Source organism: Aotus nancymaae, unplaced genomic scaffold, assembly GCF_030222135.1.
Source record: "Aotus nancymaae isolate 86718 unplaced genomic scaffold, 86718_ANA_hifiasm-v0.15.2.pri h1tg000062l, whole genome shotgun sequence".
NCBI classification, from domain to species: Eukaryota; Metazoa; Chordata; class Mammalia; order Primates; family Aotidae; genus Aotus; species Aotus nancymaae.
The window spans coordinates 39,834,687-39,859,258 of NW_026988476.1; the positions used below are offsets into that span (position 1 = coordinate 39,834,687).

General features: G+C 37.8%; 1 protein-coding gene across 2 annotated transcripts in view; it reads right to left on the bottom strand.

Annotated features, from left to right (window-relative positions):
• Positions 1-2,656: 2,656 nt before the first annotated feature.
• Positions 2,657-24,572, bottom strand: part of TRPM7 (transient receptor potential cation channel subfamily M member 7) — a 122,973-nt gene continuing 101,057 nt past the window's right edge. Inside the window, exons 29-39 of one of the 2 annotated variants that reach the window (XM_064365668.1) lie at positions 22,324-22,391; positions 20,386-20,420; positions 18,154-18,179; positions 15,271-15,321; positions 15,126-15,191; positions 14,130-14,413; positions 13,921-14,003; positions 13,564-13,769; positions 8,653-8,704; positions 8,440-8,546; positions 2,657-4,155 (exon numbers count right to left, since the gene is read on the bottom strand). In XM_064365668.1, coding sequence (XP_064221738.1) covers positions 4,025-4,155; positions 8,440-8,546; positions 8,653-8,704; positions 13,564-13,769; positions 13,921-14,003; positions 14,130-14,413; positions 15,126-15,191; positions 15,271-15,321; positions 18,154-18,179; positions 20,386-20,420; positions 22,324-22,391 — 1,109 coding nt within the window. In that variant the 3' untranslated portion in view covers positions 2,657-4,024. Of the gene's footprint in view, positions 4,156-8,439; positions 8,547-8,652; positions 8,705-13,563; positions 13,770-13,920; positions 14,004-14,129; positions 14,414-15,125; positions 15,192-15,270; positions 15,322-18,153; positions 18,180-20,385; positions 20,421-22,323; positions 22,395-24,572 lie in introns of both variants that reach the window. The other variant, XM_064365667.1, reaches the window with a different exon arrangement.

A 24,572-nucleotide genomic window follows, 5' to 3' on the forward strand; every position in this document is an offset into this window, starting at 1 on the left:
GGTCTCAAACTCCTGGGTTTAAAGTGAATCTCCCACCTCAGCCTCCCAAAGTGCTCGAATTACAAGTATGAACCACCGTGCCTGGCCTACTATGTGAGAATTCTGATGTCAATCCATTCCCTATAAACTTTTTCTTTACTTACAGAATCACAAAATGTGTCATTTAGTGGATTATTTCTTTCCTTCTAGTGTTTTTATTCTAGAACTTCTATTAAACAGGTATTGGGGCTGGTCACGACGGCTCATGCCTGCAATCCCAACACTTTGGGAGGCCAAAGTGGGTATATCGCTTGAGCCCAGGAATTTGAGACCAGCCTGGCCAACATGGTGAAATCCCATCTCTACTAAAAGCACAAATATTAGCTGGGTGTGGTGGCTCATGCCGGTAATCCCAGCTACTCAGGAGGCTGAGGCAGGAGAACTGCTTGCAACTGGGAGGCAGAGGCTGCAGTGAGTGGAGAACATGCCACTGCACTCCAGCCTGGGCAACGAGAGAAACTCCATCTCAAAAAAATAAAATCATTTTTAATATCAACACTGATTTAATTAGGAAAGTATTAGGAAGCTGTAGTGCTACTGGTTTTCCAAAATCCCAATTTTCATTTGATTCAGGCTAAGGTTCTGGCAGTTTTACCCACCACTGCTTTTATCCCATCAGTAAAACTCTCAATAGAGTGCAAAGGGCAAATAATACCTTAGTATTATGAGAACAGTTTTGACCTCATGTTATGTACCCCCTGAGACTGTCCTGGGGAGACTCCCAGGGGTTTGTGGCCCACCATGAGCTCCACTGACCTAATTAATAATAGACCTAGGCAATGACCATCAAAAAGACAACCAGGCAGGTGTTTCCTAACAGAATTATATAACCCCAACAATGAAGCATTCTTATGAAAATTCAACACTGAATCTGATCAAGCCTTTAGATTTAACAACTAGTTTATGACATATGCAGCAAACATATAATCAGCAAAATCTCAAATGTAGTAAACTTCTCAGGACAAATAAGTTGGTTCTTCAAAATATAAGCTGGGGGCAAAGATGAGAGAGAAAAACCTACAAGAAACTTTAAAACCAAGCAATTGTTGGTCGGATGCAATGGTTCACACCTATAATCCAAGCACTTCGGGAGGCGGAAGCGAGCAGATCACTTGAGTTCAGGAGTTCGAGACCAGCCTGGCAAACATGGTGAAACCCTGTCTCTATGGAAAATACAAAAATTAGCCTGGCGCAGTGGCGTGTGACTGTAATCCCAGATACTTAGGAGGCTGAAGCAGGAGAATCGCTTGAACCTGGGAGTTGGAGGTTGCAGTGAGCCGAGATCATGCCACTGTACTCCAGCCGGGCCAACAGAGCAAAACTCCAACTCAAAAAACTAAAGTAAATAAAAATAAAAAACAAAATTAGCTAGACGTGGTGGTGCACGCCTGTGGTCCCAGCTAATCAAGAGGCTGTGGCAGGAGGATTAATTCAGCCCAGGAGTTTAAGGCTGCAGTGAGCTATGATCATGCTACTATACTTCAGCCTGGGCAACAGAGCAAGACTTTGTCTACATGTTTTTTTCCTGAGACAGGGTCTCAACTCTGTCGCCCAGGTTGGAGAGCAGTGGCATCATCTCAGCTCACTGCTGCCTCAACCTCCTAGGCTTCAAGCAATCCTCCCACTTCAGTTTCCCAAGTAGCTGGAACTACAGGTGCACACCACCACAGCCAACTAATTTTTTTTTTTTTTTTGATACAGAGCCTCGAAATGTTGCCCGGGCTGGAGGGTAATGGCGTGATCTCGGCTCACTGCAACCTCTGCCTCCAGGGTTCAAGTGATTCTCCTGCTTCAGCCTCCCCAGTAGCTGGGATTACAGGCATCTGCCACCAAACCTGCCTAATTTTTCGTATTTTTAGTAGAGATGGGGTTTCACTATGTTGGCTAGGCTGGTCTCAAACTCCTGACCTCAGATGATCCGCCTGCCTTGGCCTCCCAAAATGCTGGGATTATAGGTGTGAACCACCACATCTGGCTTAATTTTTATATTTTTTAGTAGAGATAGGATTGTGCCATGTTGCCCAGGTTGGTTTGAAACTCCTGAGCCCAAGTGATTCACCCGCCATGGCCTGCCAAAGTGCTGGGATTACAGGCATGAGCCACCACGCCAGGCCGAGACAAACAAAAAAAAAACAAAAACAGTATAGATGAAAGGCAGCCAGCTTGGGTTCAAATTCTACCATTGCTACTTATTATTAAATAATTATAAGAATCTTAGGAATGTTACTTTACCTCTCTAGCACCTTGATTTTCAAATCTGCAAAACAGGATAATAACTCCTATTTCATAACATTGTTGTAAGGATTAAATAGGTTAATGTATGTGAAATACTTAGAAGTAATGCCTGGCACATAGTAGGCATTAAGTAAGTGTTAGATACTATTATCATCCTGCGAAAATAATTAACATAAAATTAAAAATCAGTAGATAGCCCAAATTGCCCTTTTTTGGCATAACAAGAAACAGATTTCTAAAAAGACAGTAAGAAATCAGTATTAAACATTGTACAGGATAGGCGATCAAAAGCATAGCTATACAAATGGTTCATTAAAAAAACTGATACACTGACACCTCAAAAATGTCAGATTTTTCAGAATGATTAAACTCACTAAACATCTGTAAACCATAATAAATTTATTTCATTTCTTTTAAAGATTTAATGATATACAAAATGTATATAGTATAATATCTTTAAGTAATACACTTTTTCTTTCTCCCCACCCCCAATCAACATTAAACACTATTTAAACAGCTTATCATCTCTTGCCTTGTCTGTATCTATGAGATACACTACTGAATACAAATAAGCTTTATACTGCTCCCTTCCAAATAAAAATTAAAATTAGTACCAAGGAAACAAATAGAAAAAGAAAAAAAAGGAAAAAAAAAAATTAAAGCATAAAATTTTTAGTCCAATGAAAAGCTTTTCTTGTTATTGTTGAATATTCAACAATATCTGGGGCTGTTAAATTCATTTTATTGGCATAAGGTTGCATTGCAATCTGCCGGTATCACATAATGATAATCCAACTGAATTAATTTCTTAAGTACCACAAACAGCATTTATGTTTAAATGTTCTAACACAATTTTAAATACATGCAGGAGTTCATGTTTACATTCTGATTTGATATGCCAATCAATAAAATCTCCCGAGAAGTATCTAAGTTCCGGGTTGTTGCTATGGATATAGATAGGGAAAAAGTACTTCCCTTGATGAGTGAGTTGGGTTTCTCCTTTTATAATTTAGGTTATATATCAGTTTACCATGGCTTTCTTCTAGTTAACGGTGACTTGATAAAACAATGTTAAAAACCCAACTATCACTTTTACACAATTTGGGTTCTATTTAACAAAAAACTGGCTCTGTCTTTAAATATGGAGCCTAACCCTGATTCATAAATACCATCCCTCTTGAAATGGTCTTCAGCTCAGTTCTTCTCTGTGAACCTAGAATTAGAACAAGTCATTTCCCTTCCCGTGGCCAACAAGCATCTAGTTGGGAGCCAGTGATATCATCACTGAAACACATTAAACACACTGAGGAAAATTTTGACTGCCATTTAACCAAAGGCTGAGTGATTTCTTCATTTTCCTAGTTGAATGGCAATAAACCAGCAGCCAATAAAATCTGCATGAACATCTACCTTTGGTTAATGGTATTGCACCACATAATAGGGCATCAGTCTCATCAGAACAAAGTCAAATGAGATCCTCTGCTATATAAAGAGCCCTTTAAACAGTTATAAATACTAATTATCAATTACCTTTAAAATTTCTCAGCTGCCAGCTCTATCCTATACAGAGTTTCTGACTGATGAGTTTAATCAAGTCAAAAGAATATTGACCTTTTAACTGTGCCGGAGTCAGCAAATTCAACTTGCATACACCTTTCTGTATTACCAAACCATTTCCTCCTGAGGGAAAAGTGACACAGTAACATTTCTGTGAGGTGCAGGCCAAACCAATGATTCAGTAATATTAATATTATAACATCAGACGAACAGAATTAGTTGATTCTGATTCTTTGGTGGAATTTCCAGGCTGAAGATTCAAATCTGAAGGCTCATCCTGAGGAAATATAATCTTATCAGGCGTATAATCATTCCTCTTCAGATCTACATTGAGCACCCAAAACAATTAAAAAAAAGAGAGAGAAAGAAAAGAAAAAAAAAGTTAGTATTTAGTATTTCTTAGAAATGGATAATTAGAAACATTTTCTTTCTTTCTTTCTTTTTTTTTTTGAGACAGAGTTTTGCTCTTGTTGTACAGGCTGGAGTGCGATGGCACGATCTCAGCTCAGCGCAACCTCTACCTCCCAGGTTCAAGCGATTCTCTTACCTTAGCCTCCCGAGTAGCTGGGATTACAGGCATGTGCCACCATGCCCAGCTAATTTTTTACATTTTTAGTAGAGACGGGGTTTCTCCATGTTGGTCAGGCTGGTCTCCAACTCCCGACCTCAGGTGATCCGCCCACCTCAGCCTCCCAAAGTGCTGGGATTACAGGTATGATCCACGGCACCCGGCTGAATTAGAACATTTTCTACTCAATTTTTCTCCAAATACGTCAGACTTGTTTTCCATCAGCTTGTTATAAATAGTCACCAAATTTATGCACATAAAAATGAAGTCATTCATTCATTCATTCAACAAATAATTACATATTGACCATGAGTCAGGAACTCATGTAGGCATGGAAATATAGCAAAGAACAAACCAGACAAGGTCCCCGGTCTCAATGAGCTTATATTCTAGTGGGTGACAAAAAATAAGCAAACAGAAAAATGACAGAATTATAAGCAGTAAAAAGTACTTTGAAGGCAGGGTGCAGTAGCTCATGCCTGTAATCCCAGCATTTTGAAAGGCTGAGGTGGGAGAATCATTTGAGGTCAGGAGTTCAAGAGCAGCCTGGCCAACATGGTGAAGTCTCTCATCTCTACAAAAAATACAATAATTAGCCAGGCATGGTGGCGTGTGCCTGTAGTCCCAGCTACTCAGAAGGCTAAGGTGGGAGGATTGTTTGAGCCCCAAGAGGCAGAGATTGCAGTGAGCCAAGGTCATGCCACTGTATGCCAGCATGGGTGACAGAGTGAGACCCTGTCTCAAAAAATCAAATCAAATCAAAAATAAGAGTATCCAAGTAGAAATATAGGTGTCTGAACACAGAAACAGAGCTTGGGAAAGATGTTAGGTCTTCAGATAAATTTGCTATGATCAGTATATAAAATATATTTATAGGTATTGGATAGGAAGAAACTTAAGAAGTTATAGACATACAGAAATAGTTGCAGAATTGTAAACAATGCAGTAATATCAACATTATAAACTAACCAAATCATGCATAAACATACATACATATGTTTTTTTCTTTATTTTACCTTTTTTTTTTTTGAGACAGAGTCTTGCTCTGTCGCTCAGGCTGGAGTGCAGTGGTGTGACCTCCACACACTGCAATCTCTACTCCTGGGTTCAAGCAATTCTCCTGCCTCAGCCTCCTGAGTAGCTGGGATTATAGGTGCCTACCAACAAGCCCAGCTAATTTTTGTATTTTTAGTAGAGATGGTGGGGTTTCCCCCATGTTGGCCAGGCTGGTCTCAAACTCTTGACCTCAGATGATCTGCCCAACTCCACCTCCCAAAGTGTTGGGATTACAGGCCTGTGCAACTGCACCCAGCCTCTTTTATTTCTTTATTTTTCTTTCTTTCAATTTCTTAAAAAAAAAAAAAAAAAAACCCCAAGATACATGAGCAGAACGTGCAGGTTTGTTACATAGGTTTATGTGTGCCATGGTGTAAACTTTCATATATATATAGTTTGTATTTTTTAGTAGAGACGGGGTTTTGCCATGTTGGCCAGGCTGGTCTCAAACTCCTGACCTTGAGATCCTCCTGCCTTGGCATCCCAAAGTGCTGGGATTACAGGTGTGAGCCACTGCTCCCAAACAACCCTTACATTTTATCCATATAAAATATAACTGATGCTCAGAATATGAACTGATTTTTTATTTCTTTAAAAAAATAAAAATATTTGACCTTACTGAATCATAAGCTACTAATTTTAATCTAAGAAACAGCCTATCATAAATAATCCAAACACCTATTTGCAAATACATGAATTATTTTTGATAAATTTTAAATGTAAGACTATGTCAGTATGGCCTTAGGCAATACAAGCTAATCTGCCATTATTGTACAAAGAACAGTGGAAGGAAACATAATTATACCTCGTTTTAATTATGTCATTAATTAGTATGTATATCAATGAGCAAATCATCTCAACTTTAATTACATAATCTAGAAAATGAAGGATCTGGGCCAGATTTTTTTTTTTTTTTTTTGGGATGGAGTCTTGCTGTGTCACTCAGTGGCACAACATCTGCTCACTGCAACCTCTGCCTTCTGGGTTCAACCAAGTATGTTGACTTTCACTACACCCACTCAACACTGTGCTGGAAATCCATGCCAGTACAAACAGTCAAGAAAAAGAAAAGATATGCTGGTTGAAAAGAAAGAAACCGTCTTTATTGTCTACACAAAAAAATGCCAAGAAGTCTATTACAAAAAGCTCCCAGAAAAAGAGTTAAGCAAGGTTGCAGGGACATAGCTTTTTTTTTTTTTTTTAAAAAAAAAAAAAAAAAAAAAAGCATTTCTGTATACTACCAATAAATAAAAAACAAATTTTAAGAAAGTTACCATTTACATACCGAATAATGCTTATTATATGGCTGGTACTGTTGTTCTATTTACTTAACAAAACCAACTCATTAAGTCCTCAAAAAATCCTTGGTGATTTAGGTATTCTCTGGAGCCATGCATACTGGCTCTCAAGTCTAAGCTCTTAACTATGACATTAGTAGTCATAAGAAGTGGAACTTTTAAAAATAAACCTCAAGGGCTGGGCACAGTGGCTCATGCCTGTAATCCTAGCACTTTGGGAGGCTGACGTGGTGGATTACTTGAGTCCAGGAATTCAAGACCAGCCTGGGTGACATGGCAAAACCCCATCCCTACCAAAAAAAAATATATATATATATATATATACATAAATTAGCCAGGTGTGGTGGCATGTGCCTAAGGTCTCAACTACTTGGGAGGCTGAGGTGAGAGGATCACTTGAGCCTGGGAGGCAGAGGTTGCAGTAAGCTGAGATTGCACCACTAAACTCTAGCCTGAGCAACAGAGTGAGATCCTGTCTCAAAAATAAATAAAAATAAATAAATAAATAAAACAGCTCAAGGGTGAGTCCCAGACATCTGTAATTTTTTAAAAATTTAATTTTTAAAAAGACAGGGTCTCACTATGTTGCCCAGGTTGAAGTATGCACTACAGCTCTGAACTCCTGAAGCTCAAGCTATCCTCTGGTATCAGCCTCCTGAGTTGCTGGGATTACAGGCATGTGTCACTACTCTCAGCATAGTAACTTTTTTTTTTTGAAACGGAGTCTCGCTCTGTCACCAGGATGGAGTGCAGCAGCGCAATCTTGGCTCACTGCAACCTCCACCTCCTGGGTTCAAGTGACTCTCCTCCCTCAGTCTCCGGAGTAGCTGGGATTACAGGTGCATGGAACCATGCCTAGCTAATTTTTGTATTTTTAGTAGAGATGGGGTTTCACCATGTTGGTCAGGATGGTCTCGATCTCTTGACTTCGTGATCCGCCCGCCTCAGCCTCCCAAAGTGCTGGGATTACAGGTTAGTGAGCCACCACACCCAGCTCAGAGTAATATATATTTTTTTTAAGTTCCACAAGGAACTTGATGCACAACAAAGAGAGATAATCACGGGTTTACTTTAATTTACAATTAAATAATAACTTGTAATTCTCCACACAGAAAGATATTACTATCATGAGACAATACATTTACAGTTCCTGTTCCTACTTGATCAAATACTCTTTTCTCAATTCTTTTGCAAGGCTTACTTGAAAATTTATTCACTCTCCAAGTAAAGGCAAATACATTAGTTTCTCAGGATCATTCCCTGACCTATGTTTGAGTTAAGGGACCTATCTACATGTTTTACAGCACTCTATTCTGGTTTTCCTCTCTCTGGCATTTATCAGTCCTGTAACTCCCTGCTAATCTAGTCAATATTCAACATTAGACTAAACTCCACGAGGGCAGGGACCATAGCTGTCTGGTTTGATATTCTGCTTTTAACACCTAACACAATTCCTGGCATTCTGCTGACATATAATATATTAAATGAATAAACTTTATGTCTGTATAAGTAATGAAAGAAAATAGATTCATTTATAATAAACGATGTGTATTTGCAAAGGAGATCCTGAAGCTGGCACAATCAGAGACCATTATATTAAAGTTTTGTACCTCTGTCCTTATGAGGTATTGCAGTAACCAACTTTTCTAACAATTTATATACCATACTGATTAAAGTATTTTTTACCTGGAAGTTTAAGCTTCCTACAGCAAGAATTACAGTGATGTTTTGCTCTGAAGTTTTTAATTGCATCTTCTCCTAGATTTGCTGGGCCAAAAACCATATCACAGGACCTGTTGAATTGGTAATTTAAAAAAAAATTACAAAAAAAGGCAGTTTATGTAGGTACAAATGTAAAATGTGAAATTATGCCATAATGAAATAGTTAAAACTTATTACCTCTTTTCTTCTGCTTTTATCACAGATGGGTCAGTCAAATTTTCACCAACACCTTTGTGCGTGTATATTAAAAAAAAAAAAATGTATATAATTGATATAAATACTGACATTTGCATAATAAAAATCATCTTAAGAGATGTTAAAGTATCATCAATCATTACAATATTGAACTATTTATTCAAAGGAGTATAGTTCTTCTCTCTTGATATTTCATAATTTAATTTATGACCCTGGCATCCTACCAGGGAGAGGCACAGCCCCTTGTAATGTGAACAAGAGTTAAATGTCAGAGTTGGTAGGTAGGCATGTAAGTTCCCAATCCTACAGTGCCAAGGATGAAAATACCTCCTTACTTATAAAAGGTCTGGTCAATCTGCCCTTGTTTCACCTTAGTTAGCAAAGAACAATTTGGTACATGAAGCAATAATCCGTAGCACTTTAAAAGTGTTTTTCGGATTGGCTAGGCTCGGTGGCTCATGCCTATAATCCCAGCACTTTCAGAGGCCGAGGTGAGTGGATAACCTGAGGTCAGGAATTCCAGACCAGTCAGACCAACATGGTGAAACCCGTCTCTACTAAAAATACAAAAAAAAAAAAAAAAAAAAGTTAGCTGGGTGTGGCAGGTGCCTGTAGTCCCAGCTACTTGGGAGGCTGAGACACGAGAATAGCTTGAACCCGGGAGGCGGAGGTTGCGGTCAGCTGAGATCACGCCACTGCACTCCAGCCTGGGCAACAGAGCAATACTCCATCTCAGACAAAAAAAAAAAGTGTTTGGGATCTAAAGAAAAAAACACACACATTAACACATAGCATATGTCCTTGCAAAACATTCATGCATTCATGTAACATAAAGAGTAAGATTGTGAAAGTCTTTCTTCACCTCCAGTCCTCTCCAAAAGTATGATTAAATCCTTCCAGTGTCTCATATATTTACGTGTGTATATGTAAATATATATACACACATATACATACCATTAAGACCTACAGATATTTTGATAATCACAAATATTTAACCCATTAGAACAAAATCTAATAAAAAGGTTCAATTTCACAAAGGGAAAACCCAGAATTAAAACATGATATTATTTTCTACCCAATAGAATGGCAAACACTAAGAATATTCAATACTGGAAAGACTATGAGAAGCAGGAACTTCCACAGAATGCTGAGTATGACTTCTGATAAGCTTTTGGGAAAGTAATCTGGCAGCTGTTATTAAAATTAAAATTGTACTCATCTCTTTTCTAAGCCAATTTAGGAACTTACTTAATGGAAATAAAAGTAGCAGTGCATGGAGTACGGTTTGATGCAGCACTGTTTGTGGAAGCAAACTAAAAACAGAGTGAATGTCTATCAAGACAGGTGTAAATCGTGCTATAGCTGCTACACTATAGACTATCACACAGCTACTAAAGAAATAACTCTAGAAAATGTCCATGATATATTGTTAGATAGAAAAAAAAAGTAGGGGGAAAAAAAAAAAACAACTCATGATCCCAGTTGGGGTAAAACCCCAAACAATAAAAAATAGGGAAAAAAGTCTCCATTGTGTATATGTCGTCACAGAAATAGAGAAATAAAAAAGATAGGAACACTTTATTCTTTACATATCTTTACATACTACTGTTTAACTTGCAGTAATTATCTAAAATATTCCTGTGTAAAAACTGCTCAATAAACATTATGTTGAGATGGAATGTACTCAGTGAAGATGCTGTGAACATTGTTCAAATGACAACAAGGGATTCAGAATATCACATAAACTTTGTTGATAAAGCAGCAGGGTTTGAAAGGGTTAACTCCAATTTTCAAAGAAGTTCCACTGTGGGTAAAATGCTATCAAATGGCACTGTGTGCTACAGAAAAATCTTTCATGAAAGGAAGAATCAATCAATGTGGCAATCTTCACTGTGGCCAGGCAGTGGTTCATGCCTGTAATCCCAGCATGAGCCACTGCCTGGTCATATTGACGTTTGGAACTGCTTGAGGTCAGGAGTTCAAGACTAGCCTGGGCTACCTAGTGAGACACCCATCTCTACAAAAAATTTAAAAAATTAGCTGCATGCAGTGACATGAGCCTGTAGTCCCACCTATGCAAGAGGCTTAGGCAGGAGGACGGCTTGAGCCTGAGGAGTTTTGAGGTTACGGTGAGTTGTGATTGAGCTACTGCACTCCAGCCTGGGCAACAGAAAGAGATCCTGTCACCATTTAAAAAAAAAAAAAGGAAAGAAAGAGAGAGAGAGAGAGAGAAAGAAAGAGAAATTGCTGCGGTTATCCCAAACCAGCACCGACCAGTTAGCAGTCATCAACACGGAGGCAAGACTTCACCAGCAAAAAGATTACAGCTTGATGAAGGCTTAGATGATTCTTATCATTTTCTAACAATAAGGTATTTTTAAATTAAGGTATTGTGTTCTTCATATATAATGCTATCACACACTTTAGACTACAGTATAGAGTAAATATAACATTTTTTTTTTTTAAGACGACGTCTTACTCTGTCGCCCAGGCTGGAGTGCAGTGGCACCATACTGGCTCACTGCAACCTCTGTCTCCTTGGTTCAAGCAATTCTCCTGCCTCAGCCTCCCGAGTAGCTGGGATTACATGTGCCCACCACCATGCCCGGCTAATTTTTAAATATTTTTAGTAGAGACAGGTTTTCACCATGTTAGCCAGGCTGGTCTCCAACTCCTGACTTCAGGTGATCCACCTGCCTCAGCCTCCCAAAGTGCTGGGATTATAGGCGTAAGCCACAGTGCCTGGCCAAATATAACTTTTATATGCACTCCAAATCCAAAAAATTCATGTGACGTGCTTTATTGCAATATTTGCTTTATTGCAGTGGTCTGGAACTGAGCCTGCAGTACCTCTAAGGTAAACCTGTAATTTTAAACTTAATTGTATTGGCTGGCCAGGCGCGGTGGTTTACGACTGTAATCCCACTACTTTGGGAGGCCGAGGTGGGTGGATCACAAGGTCCAGGGTTCAAGACCAGCCTGGCCAACATGGTGAAACCCCGTCCCTACTAAAAATACAAAAAATTAGCCAGGTGTGGTGGCTCACACCTGAAATCCCAGCTACTCTGGAGGCTGAGGCAGGAGAATTGCTTGAACTAAGAAGGTGGTGGTTGTGGTGACTGGAGATCATGCCATTGCACTCCAGCCTGGGCAAAAGAGTAAGACTCCATCTCAAAAAAAAATTATATTAAATTGTATTGGCCTAACTCATAACAGACATCCGAGTTTTTCATTACATATACCACCTTAATCATTTTTATAAAGGCATGAACTACTGAAAAAAGTACAGTTGTTTTACACAGATTTTCATTCTTGAGCTGAATCGATACCCTGTTTGCTTTTCAACGACTCTGATATTTTTACCTTCACACTAAAGAGTCACTGAGTATAAACATTCTAAACAATTGTTATGTGATTTAAAATCTGGTCTGTGTTTACATTTGAAATTAAGTCTGCTCTTTAGGGAGAAAAATTATGGAAGCCAGAATGAAAAGCAGAGCTGGCAACATGCTCAATTTAACTTTCCTCTGACCCACTGTGAAGCTCAGCAGACATTACTCCAAGCAAACCTGCCCTCTTGCAGCCACCACTTTTGTTCCTTCATATGTATGACAAGGTCTATCTACTAAGATGGCTATGAGCAATTTTTCCCTCTATAGATGCATGCTGTTCTACCCATCAAGTGCTGAATTTACTTTGACTCCCCTTGAATCTGGGCTACCCTTATAAGTTGCCTTGATCAGTAAAATGTGGCAAAAGGCATCTCAGCCAGTCCTGGGCCTAGCGTAAAGAGTTCTGCCTTCTCTGTAGAAGAAGCCAGCTGCTATGTAAGAAGTCTAACTTGAATCTGGGCTACCCTTATAAGTTGCCTTGATCAGTAAAATGTGGCAAAAGGCATCTCAGCCAGTCCTGGGCCTAGCGTAAAGAGTGCTGCCTTCTCTGTAGAAGAAGCCAGCTGCTATGTAAGAAGTCTAACTACCTGAAATTACAATGCTGTGAGAAAGCCCAAGCTAGCTAGCCATGTAGACAGGGAACACTTGGAGAATTGAGGAATTCAGTTGACAGTGAACAGAGACCTCAGACACTTGACTCCAGTCAAGCTGTTCAATGTCTCCAGTCATTCCAGCCTTCTGAGGTGACAGCAGAGAAGGGACATTCCCACTATGTCCCATCAAAATTTCTGAATGAAAGAACTATAAGAAAAGAAAATGGCAGTTGTTTTAAATCCACTAAATTTTTAGGTAATTCAGTTCACAGTAGGTAACTAGAACACTAGAGATATTTGCTATTTTTAAAGAAAGTCTTTACACTTTTGAAATATTAGACTGCACATCTTAGAACAGGGAATTTTTACATGTTTTTGCTTATCAAAACATCTATATTATCTTAACAACAATTAAGATAGCCAGGCTGGCGTGTGGTAGCTCACGCCTATAATCCCAGCACTTTGGGAGGCTGAGGTGGGCAGATCTGGAGGTCAGAAGTTTGAGACCAGCCTGGCCAACATGGCAAAAACCTGTCTTTACTAAAAATACAAAAACTATCTGGGCGTGGTGGTGGGTGATTCCCAACTACTTGGGAAGCTGAGGCAGGAGAACTGCTTGAATTCGGGAGATGGAAGTTGCAGTGAGCCCAGATTGACCCACTGCACTCCAGCCTGGGCGACACAGCAAGACTCCACCTGGCAGGTGGAGGGCAGAGATAGCCAGATTCTATTACTCAAGGCCCTGATGGCTATATGCTATGACTGTGACTAACATGCTTTTTTTTTTATAGTTTCTACTGGCCTAAGATTTTATCTATCTATAAATTAGCAGATTCTGCATAGTGTAACATATGAATAGGTAAGAACCTACTGTACAGTTTCACCATAGCAATATTTAATAAATTTACCTTGTAAATCAAGTACCAGTAACTCCCCTCTTGTATATTCGTAAGTCCAGTGGCTAAAGGCTAGCATGATCTCTTCCAGAGTATTAGTTGGAATAATCTCATCTCCATTATTATTGTTGTATTTTCTAAATTCTCCAGTCATACATTCTTCCACGGCAAACCACTGTCCTGCTGAATGGCAATACAGCAGGAAAACTTCAAGGAACCTTATAAAAAACAGTTATAAATATTACTAGCAGTTAATAAAATTCTAATTGATCTACAAAATGGGTATTTAAACATTCAACATCAAAAACAAAGGTCAAAATGGACTGCTATCCATATAATAAAAGATCTCAGAAATAATTAAAGATTTACCTTGGAGAATATGGTATGGATTTGGGTTTCATTTGATTAAAGGCAAATGTAAGCTTTTGTGCTGCTCTCTGTTGTTGAATTTCCTACAAAAGGGGAGAGAACCCTTGTTTAATATTTAAACTAAGATTATATTTGGCTTATTGATATTTCAGAAGTTAAAATATAAAGCTTAAACTATGTTTCACTATTAAACATTCACCACCACTTACTCGCAGACAGAGATGCAGAACTGTATCTTCTTTATAAATACTTGACCATGTATTAACCACCTCCGGAAGAAAAGATTTGATAATATAAAGATGCCCTGATTTGAGTATATCATGTTCTGACCAGGTACACTGTACTTTGACAGCTCTTCGTAAACCTCCTCCCATCTCCTCTTTGCTTAAAAACTCTATTTTGGCACAGAGACCAAGTTGTGACCAAGAAGACATGCTGTTATTTAGTATGTTCGGTGAACTCTCTTCCAAACGATATACTGTGACAGGCTCCCCTGCAAAAGGAATGAAAACAACTTAAGATTAAATTATGACTCTTTAAAAATGACAAAGTAAAATAAAAATTAGCAGGTATCTTTCATTAAGGAAGAGAAGATACAATGGACCAGTATGTAGTTTTATAAAAAGAAATTTAATAGCCATAGGTAAGAAATACCTCTAAATTCATGTGTAATAATAGGTATTTTTGAAATTCTGAGCATTTTACAGAAGACTTTTAAAAAAGCAGCTGAAATTATTAACACTTCTGAACTGAGCACAGAAGTTAGAGCTATCTGTTTCATGGACACTGTGAGGTCAATTTATACATGTTACTAGATAGTGGATCAAGAACTTTTGCCAGGTGCGGTGGCTCACGCCTGTAATCCTAGCACTTTGGGAGGCCGAGGTGGGTGGATCACCTGAGGTCAGGAGTTCAAGACCAGCCTGGCCATCATGGTGAAACCCCATCTTAAAAAAAAAAAAAAAAAAAAGAACTTTTTAGAATTAGAATATACTGTTGCTTCTGGATATGCCAATAATGGAGAAATTCAATACTTCTGATGTCTCCCTTCTTCTATTCAAACATCCCTCACCCTTATAGTAGTCAGATTAAGAATTTATTTGAAATGGATACTTCCTAATGTGATCCCACCCACATTCTATATTATAGCTACAAATAACTAAAGGGTTAATTTTCCCTTTTATTTATTTAACTTTTGGATTTACCTCTTGGAGGCACAGGTGTAAATGGAATGCTCTGTGATAACCTCATCAAGTTATTTCTTTCCACAGCTGCATAAAAATGAGAGAGAAATAATGAAATCCCTAAAGGTTCAAAATATTATTAAATTTTGTTTTTAACATTACTGACCTGAGTAATAGTAATTTGTATCCATAGCTGGCTTAAATGGAGAAGTTAGACCTAAAATGGCAAATAAATAAATGAGACCATTTAAAAAGTACTAGTACAGTAAAAATGTTAACTCGGATATTCTTATAAAATAATCTTAAATTTCCATTGTGTAACTGTTCCTCACAAAAACAGCAAAAATGAGGGAGAAAATATGCCCACTGTGCTATATTACCCTATTTCATTATGCCAGATTAGTGAGAGCTGTGTGTTTAGACACCTACAAGAGCAAAATTATGTTTCACACTATCCTAACTCCTGCCATAAACTCATTCTTTTCATACCTCCCACTCAAAAAGAAAAATCTCTTTTTGATTCTGACATTTGGGCAGTGGGGACTGTAGCCATGTAGCCATTTTAGCAGGTCTACCAGGAGAAGATGAACTTCTGGAATGTGAAACATACCCACCAAAAGCCCTTCCCCCAATTTTTTTTTTTTTGGGGGGGGCTTGACCTTTAAATGCAGCAATAAGACAAGGACACAAGTCAAATCTGCTATGTGCTAAATTTCTAGAACACAAATAAAAAGAAACCTACTGGCTTGCAGGAAAAGGAAGTTAGTCAACAGTTTTAATACTGCACAGTAAGTATAAAAATACACTTTAAAAATGTGTATATACTCATACATGTGTGCACATACCATAAGACTATATAGGAGAAGTACCTAATGTCTTCTGGTTGAGAAGACGTCAAAGTCTGTCTCAGACTAAGAGAAGGGGGAAAACAGAGTATTGCAAGACACTGGTGTGTGTAGAGGGCAACATTTACAAAGTCATGGAAGTGTTAAAGTACATGCTACACTTGGGCAACTGCACACAGTTTAGTATGAACAGGAATAATTATATACACACCAGAATGACCTATAGAGCTTTTTGGACATACATCCACCCAGATGTCACTGCAAAATATTCTAATTCTGTAGGAATGTGTTATCATATAAGTGATTCTCTACAAATGATTTGAATATGCAGCTAAGACTACAAATTAATGGGCAAGAATATTGGCATAACTGTAGGAGGTGAGGCTACAGAAACAGGGCATATCAAATTGTTAGGAGGTCAGGCACAGTGGCTCACACCTGTAGTTACAACACTTTGGGAAGCTGCAGTGGAAGGACGGCTTTGAGGCCAGGAGTTCAAGACCAGCCTGGATAACATGGCAAGGCCCCTTATCAACAAAAAAAGTTTAAAAATTAGCCCAGCAAGGAGGTGCCCACCTGTGGTCCCAGCTACTCAGGAGGCTGAGGTGGGAGGATTGCTTGAGCTGAGACTGAGGCTGCAGTGAGCAAAGACTGTACCACTGCACTCCAGCCTGGGTGGCAGAGAGATCATGTTTCTGGGGGTGGAGTGGTGGGGGTGGTAATTGTCTAATATGTCACGTTAAACAAGAACACTGGATTTTATTAAACAACAATGGGCAAAAATGTAAAGTAGAGGAGTGACTAGATCAGATCTTTTAGAAAAACCAGGCTGGGTATGATGGTTCTTGCCTGTAATCTCAGCACTTTGGGAGGCCAAGGCAGGGGGATCACAAAGTCAGGAGTTCCAGATCAGTCTGGCCAACAGGGTGAAACCCTGTCTCTACAAAAGTACAAAAATTAGCCGGGCATGGTGATATGCGCCTGTAATCTCAGCTACTTGGGAGGCTGAGGCAGGAGAATTGCTTGTATCTGGGAGGTGGAGGTTGCACAGTGAGCCAAGATTGCACCACTGTACTCCGTACTCCAGCCTGGGCAATAGAGCAAGACTCCGTCTCGGCTAGGGGTGGGTATCATTTTGGTGGCAGAATAGAACATATTCAAGAAGTAAAACTACAGGCAAGGACCCCATACTGGCATAACCACTTGGAGAATCTATTTGGTAGTAATTACCAAATGTGAACACAAGCTAACTCTGACTCAGCAATTCCATTCCTAGGCATAATGCCAATAATAAATGCATGAGTTATGTTTATCAAATAACATGAACAAGAATGCTTATAGCAGCAAGTCATAATAGCCATACAGTGGAAGCTACTGAAATGACCTCCAAATAGCAGAATGGATAAGTAAATTCAATATATTCACATAAGGAAATCCTATATATTAGTAAGAATGCACAAATTACCACTACACACAGCAATATTGATGCATTTTATAACAATATGCTAAGAGGAAGAAGGAAGACACCAAACAGTATATACTGTACAATTTCATTTATATAGCCAATATGCATACACATGCAAACACTCACACACACACATACCCCAAATTGGTGAAACTACTGTCTTAGGGGAAGAAACTATAAGATGAAATGGAAACAAAGGAATGTGGATATGAGCAAAATTGTTTTTGGGTGCTGATTACATGGCTATACTTACTTTGTAAGAATTCAGTGAATTTTGCACTATTCTGTATGCACTAGACACTTCGATAAAAGGATGAAAAAGTAATGGTCTAAACTGAAAGGAGCAGTGGGATGTATAGTGGAGGATGGATTTTAGAGACACGTAGGAAGTAAATGAAATAGGACTTTGTGACTACAACGTCAAGGTGGTCCAGAATAACTCGGCTGACTAAAAGTTTCATTTGTTAAAACAGAAAATATTAGAAAAGGAGCAGGCTGTGTAGCAGAGATCAAGTAGGCAGGGAAGAAGTGTGACAGTAAAGAGATCATCATTCACAGGGTGGTTCATGTGTTTGTGAAACATCTATAGTAAGGAGAAATGATAAGAGGGAAGAACTTTTCACTACCGTGGCTTTGTCTAGCTTGAAGTCTAAAATGTCTTACCTAGAATAATGTGTATGCTTTAACAGCTCATGTGAGATTCTCATTTTTTCATATTAAATCTACCACACAGACTCACCATTTAATGTTCCTTCTTCAGATGGCCTAAAGAAACACCAAAAAATATAGTATAAGCTGTGCTACAATTTAAGTTTTGGCTATCACTTAATTTTTTGATTTTATAAAATTAACATTATATAATAAATTATTAAGGAAATTATGATATTGATTCCCTTTGTTTGAATATTTGCCATTTCCCTAAGCCAATTCTAATCAACATATATATATATATCCATATGTATCTACTTGTTAATAACTTAATATCTCTAATTTATGCCTAAATATTATAGTAGTTCGGTGCCAAATTGAAGGCTCTATACTAATAAACTATTTCATAACTTCTGTATTTGTGGAGATTCATTCCAGTACTGTAACAATACACTGAGATTACTTTGCAGGATGCTAGAAATATTTCAATAGAATTGATGGGCAAAGAACTGATTGAAAAGTAAGTAGTTGTCATTTTGCCTCTTAGTTTCTAATGTTGAAAAATATTTTTCCCAATGTTCACTGTAATTATTTCTAACAACATATACTGGCACCAAATGAAGGTTCTTTTACTTCCAAATTCCAGTGTCAGTTAGACACACAGGTATAGCAAAAAGGAGAATGGAATGAGAATAAAGGAAAACAGGTTAGAAGCTTAGCACTTTTGATTATACAACCATGTAGCCTTACTCAGGAATGAAAGGACCAGATCCAGAAAGGACCTTGGAAGTAGATAACCTTGTCTCTTTCCAGCTCCTACATTCTACCTGACCCTGTTGTTTCCTGTTGATTTAAATCTTAATGGTAACATTTTCTTATAAAAATTATTCTGAACCTAATATCATCCCTTTGCCTGCTGCTAATCAATCACTCTTTTCTCAGCACCCAAAGAGCTGCCAATCAACTCCACTTTTATGGGTAGTTCTTGGGGTCAGCATTCTGCAAGACAATGTTCTTTTGTTAGACACCAGAATTAACACCAACTTGAAGTACCTATTCTGTATTTATATCTATGGCTTTGGTTATAAAAGAAAATATTCATTGAAGAGGTGTGACTATAGGTAGGTTTTCTGAACACCATTCCAGGGTCCGGATACTTAATTTGAACAGCTACTTATCCTGTGGCCCAGGTTTATTTTCTTCTCTATATAGCCAGATTTATTTAAAAAAAAAACAATTATTTTATTTTTTGAGACACGGTCTTGCTGTTGCCCAGGCTGGAGTGAAGTGGTGCAACCATGGCTCACTATTCCGGCGCTCAAACAATCCTTCTTCCTCAAGCCTCCTGAGTAGCTGGGACCACATGTGCACCACTATGCCAGCAAATTTAAATAAAAAACAAAAAAGAATTTTTTTTTTTTTTTGGTAGGGATAGGGGGGTCTCAATATGTTGCTCATGCTGGTCCCCAACTCCTGGGCTCAAGCAATCCACCACATTGGCCTCCCAAAGCGCTGGGATCACAGGTGCAAGCCACCATGCCTGACTCAAATTTATTTCTGATTCACAGAAGGGGAAAAACACTGAATAATAATAATTTCCCCCAATTGGCCTCTCTGCTCAAGTAATCCATATGCGAGAATAACTCTACCATGCTTCCAGTATCATATGGGTGTCAAACCAAGACTTTTTTTTTTTTTCTCTAAATCCTTTGGAATTTTACAATACTAATTCCTAGAATGGAAATACAGAGATTATCTTAGATTCACTTTACCCTTATGTCTAATCTGTACTAAAAAGCTTCACTTTCGGGGGACAATTACCTGTCAGATTGCCTTTAGTTTCCACTTTTGATTTTGGATTACCACATCAGCTTTCTAGTGGATCTTTCTGTATGCAGGCTTTCTAATGTATACTGTGTATTACTGTTCTAATCATCAAAGTGCTTTCCAAAAGTAGATGCAAGGTTTGATTAGAATGATGCATAGAGAAGGCAAGCAAGTACAAAAATAAAGTCTCAAACTAGATCTCCCAACAAATTTATTCAGGAATAAGTTAGAAACAGGACTAAACAATAAAATCATAATTGGATCGTTTTTAGGAAGACCTTAGTAGAGTTGTAATTATATGAAAATAATAAATTTTAAATTTATATATTAATGCATAATAAATTTGTTCCCCTATTCTCATCTATGTGAAAAGAGGAGATGCTAGAATAAATAATCATCACCAAGAAAAATGTTAAAGGGATGATGCAAACAGCAGGAAAAAACATTCAATAATTATGATACTTTTCAAGCTAATGATGAGAAAAAGCTTACTTACATTTCTCTGTTTGATGGTCTATCTTGTAACCAAACCTTCAGTAAAAAAAACACACACTCACACCTTCAGTAAAAAAAAAAACCTTACATACAAATCTCTAGAAGCATAACTTTAACTTTTTTCTTATATTTTAAGAATAAAAGGCAAAAAAAATTAACAAATTTCATAAAACTGAATAAAACAATACATTATAACTGTATTTACTGTAAATGTAACTACCATAAGGCTATTCAACAAGGCAGAAAAAAGAATTCTGTTATTTCCCACAACATAATCTATTCTTTAAAAATTTTTAAATTGTTTGAGGACAATTCTATTCTCTTAAAATATACATTTGTTTCTGTGATTCTAAAAATAGTATGTGACTCTTGTTAAATAACCATCAAATACAAACAGAAAAATTAAAATCATGTAAGCTGTGAATGCTCATGACATTTAAGCATATTTCACTGCAGCCTTTGTTGTGTATATGTGCATATGGTTTTTATCCTATAATTTTACAGTGATCTTCCTAGGTGTGTGTTTATTTTTACTTTCCCAGTTTGAGACTCATTCTGCCTGAATTTGAATCTTCACATAGTTTATCATTTTGGAAAATACTAAACCATTTCTAATCTCTTCAAATTTTGTCTACTCTCTCAAAGCCAGTTAGTATCTCTTCCCTGTCTCTTTTCCATCTTTTATTATGTAGTTTGTCTTTTTTTTTTTTTTTACTTTAATCATCTTTTGGACAATTTATTATTATTCAATCCATTTAATTATAGTCACGCTGCATTCTGGCCCAGTTTAGTAATTCTTCCTTCAGATGTGCCTAATCTGTTAATTAACCCCAACTGAGTGGGTTTTTTTTGAGACGAAGTTTTGCCTGAAGCCCAGTCTGGAGTGCAGTGGTGCAATCTTGACTCACTACAACCTCCACCTCCTGGGTTCAAGCGATTCTGCTGCCTCAGCCTCCTGAGTAGCTGGGATTACAGGCATGTGCCACCACACCAGGATAATTTTTGAATTTTAGTAGAGATGGAGTTTCGCCATGCTGGCCTTGAACTCCCGACCTCAAGTAATCCACTCCCATCGGCCTCCCAAAGTGTTGAGATTACAGGCATGAGCCACAGTGCCCAGTCCCCACTGAGTTCTTTTTATTTCAAGTTTTTTCAAAGTTGAGTCTTTTTGAATAGTATCTCCTTTTCTTGTGTTTTATGTTTAATATATTTTTATGTCTATAATCACTTCAACCATACTTATTTTATCATCTGTAACCAATAATTCTACTATCTTAAGTTAGAAATCTAATACTCTTTATGTAAGTTGATTCCCATTGAGTTTTCTAAATTGCCATTGTGAGGTCATCTTCAATAAGGCTTTAATTTGTTGCAAAGTTGTGCAGCTCAGGGTCAGGATGGGTCCCTCAAGAAAGGAGGATTTGTTACTGTGAATCTGTGTTAACTAACCTCTAGCCCCACTGAAATAACTTTTTTCAATAACATGATTTTAACAACACAATCTCTCTATGCCAGAACAGATATATTTTGAATGTTAAGTCAATATTTTCTTGATCAAAATTATAAGCACTGACTTCTATATATTTGACTATAAAGGAGTAATTTTTCTGCCTTCTCCTGAGCTGTCTTGTCAGTGTGTGCTTTTAAAGGGAATTTGCAAAATCAATTATTATCTCAGCTGGAAATGAGTTCATATAATTAACTTCAATTCAAACAAAAAGAGACTCCTGCCTTAATTCTGCATAAATTTTTCTTTAAAATTCCTGACTATTCACTGTAAGAAGAAACTTTTCTATAACTGCTACTATGATAGTCAGTTTTCTAAGGAAAAGTTTTTTGAGTTTTTTATATAGTCCCAAATATCATCACTTTGTAGCTCTTCTCTAAAAAATTTTAATGTATTTAATAATATATATTGCTTTAATTGAAATTTACAAACCGGTATTAAAGCTGTTTTGGAATCTACTTCATGAGTGTCTTCGGTAGATGGCCTTCTACTGATTTTTTCTGCTAAAAGGAAATTTAAAAATATAAATAAAGTTACACAACTGAAGTTTTATGAATACCAACTAACCAAACACAAAGCTTTCCAGGCATAGTATAACCTTCTTAAGATAACTCAACCTCTCCTCAATACGTTGAACACAAGAGTTATATGACGACCATAAATTATTCAATTTATTTTCAGTAAACTATTCAATTTATTGTGAAAAAGCAACAATAAATGAAGAAAAAAAAATTTCTCTCCCTCCTGTTCCCAAATCACCCTGACTGAGAGAGGTAAAGGAAATTCATTTCTTGTATATTCTTCCTGCGACAGTTGTATTTGTGTATTATCCTCACCACCCACTCCAATATCTAACATAAATGGTAGGGAAATATGTATCTTGAGGTTTTTGTTAGGTTTTTTTTTCTGAGATGGAGTCTCACTCTGTTGCACAGGCTAGAGTGCAGGGACATGATCTCGGCTCACTAAAACCTCTGCCTCCGGGGTTCAAGTGATTCACCTGCCTCAGCCTCCTGAGTAGCTGGGATTACAGGTGTGCACCACACCTGGCTAATTTTTATTTTTAGTAGAGACAGCGTTTCACCATGTTGGTCAGGCTGCTCTCGCAAACTCCTGACTTCGTAATCCATCCACCTCAGCCTCCCAAAGTGCTGGGACAACAGGAGTGAGCTACCACACCTCACTCTTGTTTTTTTTTAAACTTTAAGATTTTCTTTTCTTACTTTTTTTTTTTTTTTTTTTTGGAGACAGAGTTTCACTCTTGTTGCCCAGGCTGGAGTGCAGTGGCACGATCTCAGCTCACTGCAACCTCTGTCTCCTGGGTTCAAGCGATTCTCCCGCCTCAGCCTCCCAAGTAGCTGGAATTACAGGCATGTGCCACCATGCCTGGCTAATTTTGTATTTTTAGTAGAGACAGGGTTCTCCATGTTGGTCAGGCTGGTCTCAAACTCCTGACTTTAGGTGATCCGCCCGCCTTGGTTTCCCAAAGTGTTGGGATTATAGGTGTGAGACCCCTCGCCCGGCCAGCTTAGAGATTTTCTACAGAAGAACAGAGATTTCCCAATTATGTTTTGATGCTCTTTATTTCATATTAGATATATGGTAATGTATTTAAACAAACTCCTACTGATGGACATTTTATCTGTTTCCAATCTCTTCCTATAAAAAAATGCTTCAATAAATAATCCTTTTCCCCAACTTATGATAATGCCTTCGTTGTCATACCTTATCTGAAATGAACTTTAGAATTAAGCCTACTTCCAAAAAAAGGATATTAAGTTACAAATCAACTTGGAGAAAGCTTACAATTTTACTGTACAATAAAGGAAAACCTCAGAATGGAAGAAGGAAAATCTCAGAACAAAATTTATATTCCAGAAGTAGAGGACAAAAAGACCAGACTGAGATATATTAGAAGACTCTGGGCAAAATGTATTCAATATGATGAAACTGACAGACTACATTACATTCTGAATATCATGAAGAAATTTGGTCAAATACCAGAGAACTTAGGGTGCTGATCTAGGCAGAACGGTAACTATACTTGGTGGAAAAGGGTGAAGGGGTGTGTGTGTGTTCATTCTGGGAATTCAGAGTGAGAAAAGAGAGTTCAATTCTTGTCTTCTTGAGCAGGTCAACAGATATGGCCTAAAACCGAAATATGAGGATGCTGCAATAAAGGAAGGTTGAGTATCACTTTTCAGAAATGCTCGGGATCAGAAATGTTTCATATTTTTGTTTTTTAAAAAATTTTGGGACTGGGTGTGATGGCTCAAGCCTGTAATGCCAGCACTTTGGGAGGCCGAGGTGGGAGGATCACTTGAGGTCAGGAGTTCAAGACCAGCCTGGCCAACATGGTAAAACCCTGTCTTAAAAAAAAATTTTTTTTGAATATTTGCATTATATTCACCCAGGTGAGCATGTGAAAATCTGAAATCTGAAATACTCCAACAAGCACTTCCTTTCAGTCAGTACTCAAAAAAGTTTTAGATTTTGGAGCATTTTAGATTTTGGGATGTTCAACCCATATAAACATACTAACTCAGAAATAACATCTATGTTACCTTAAATACTGACAATTATTTTTCTTTCCTCCTAATCCTTCTAACCATTTTGTTTACTTGCCTTATTGCTCTGGCTAGAATGTAAAAGAGAAACAGTCAGAATCCTTGTCCTGCTCC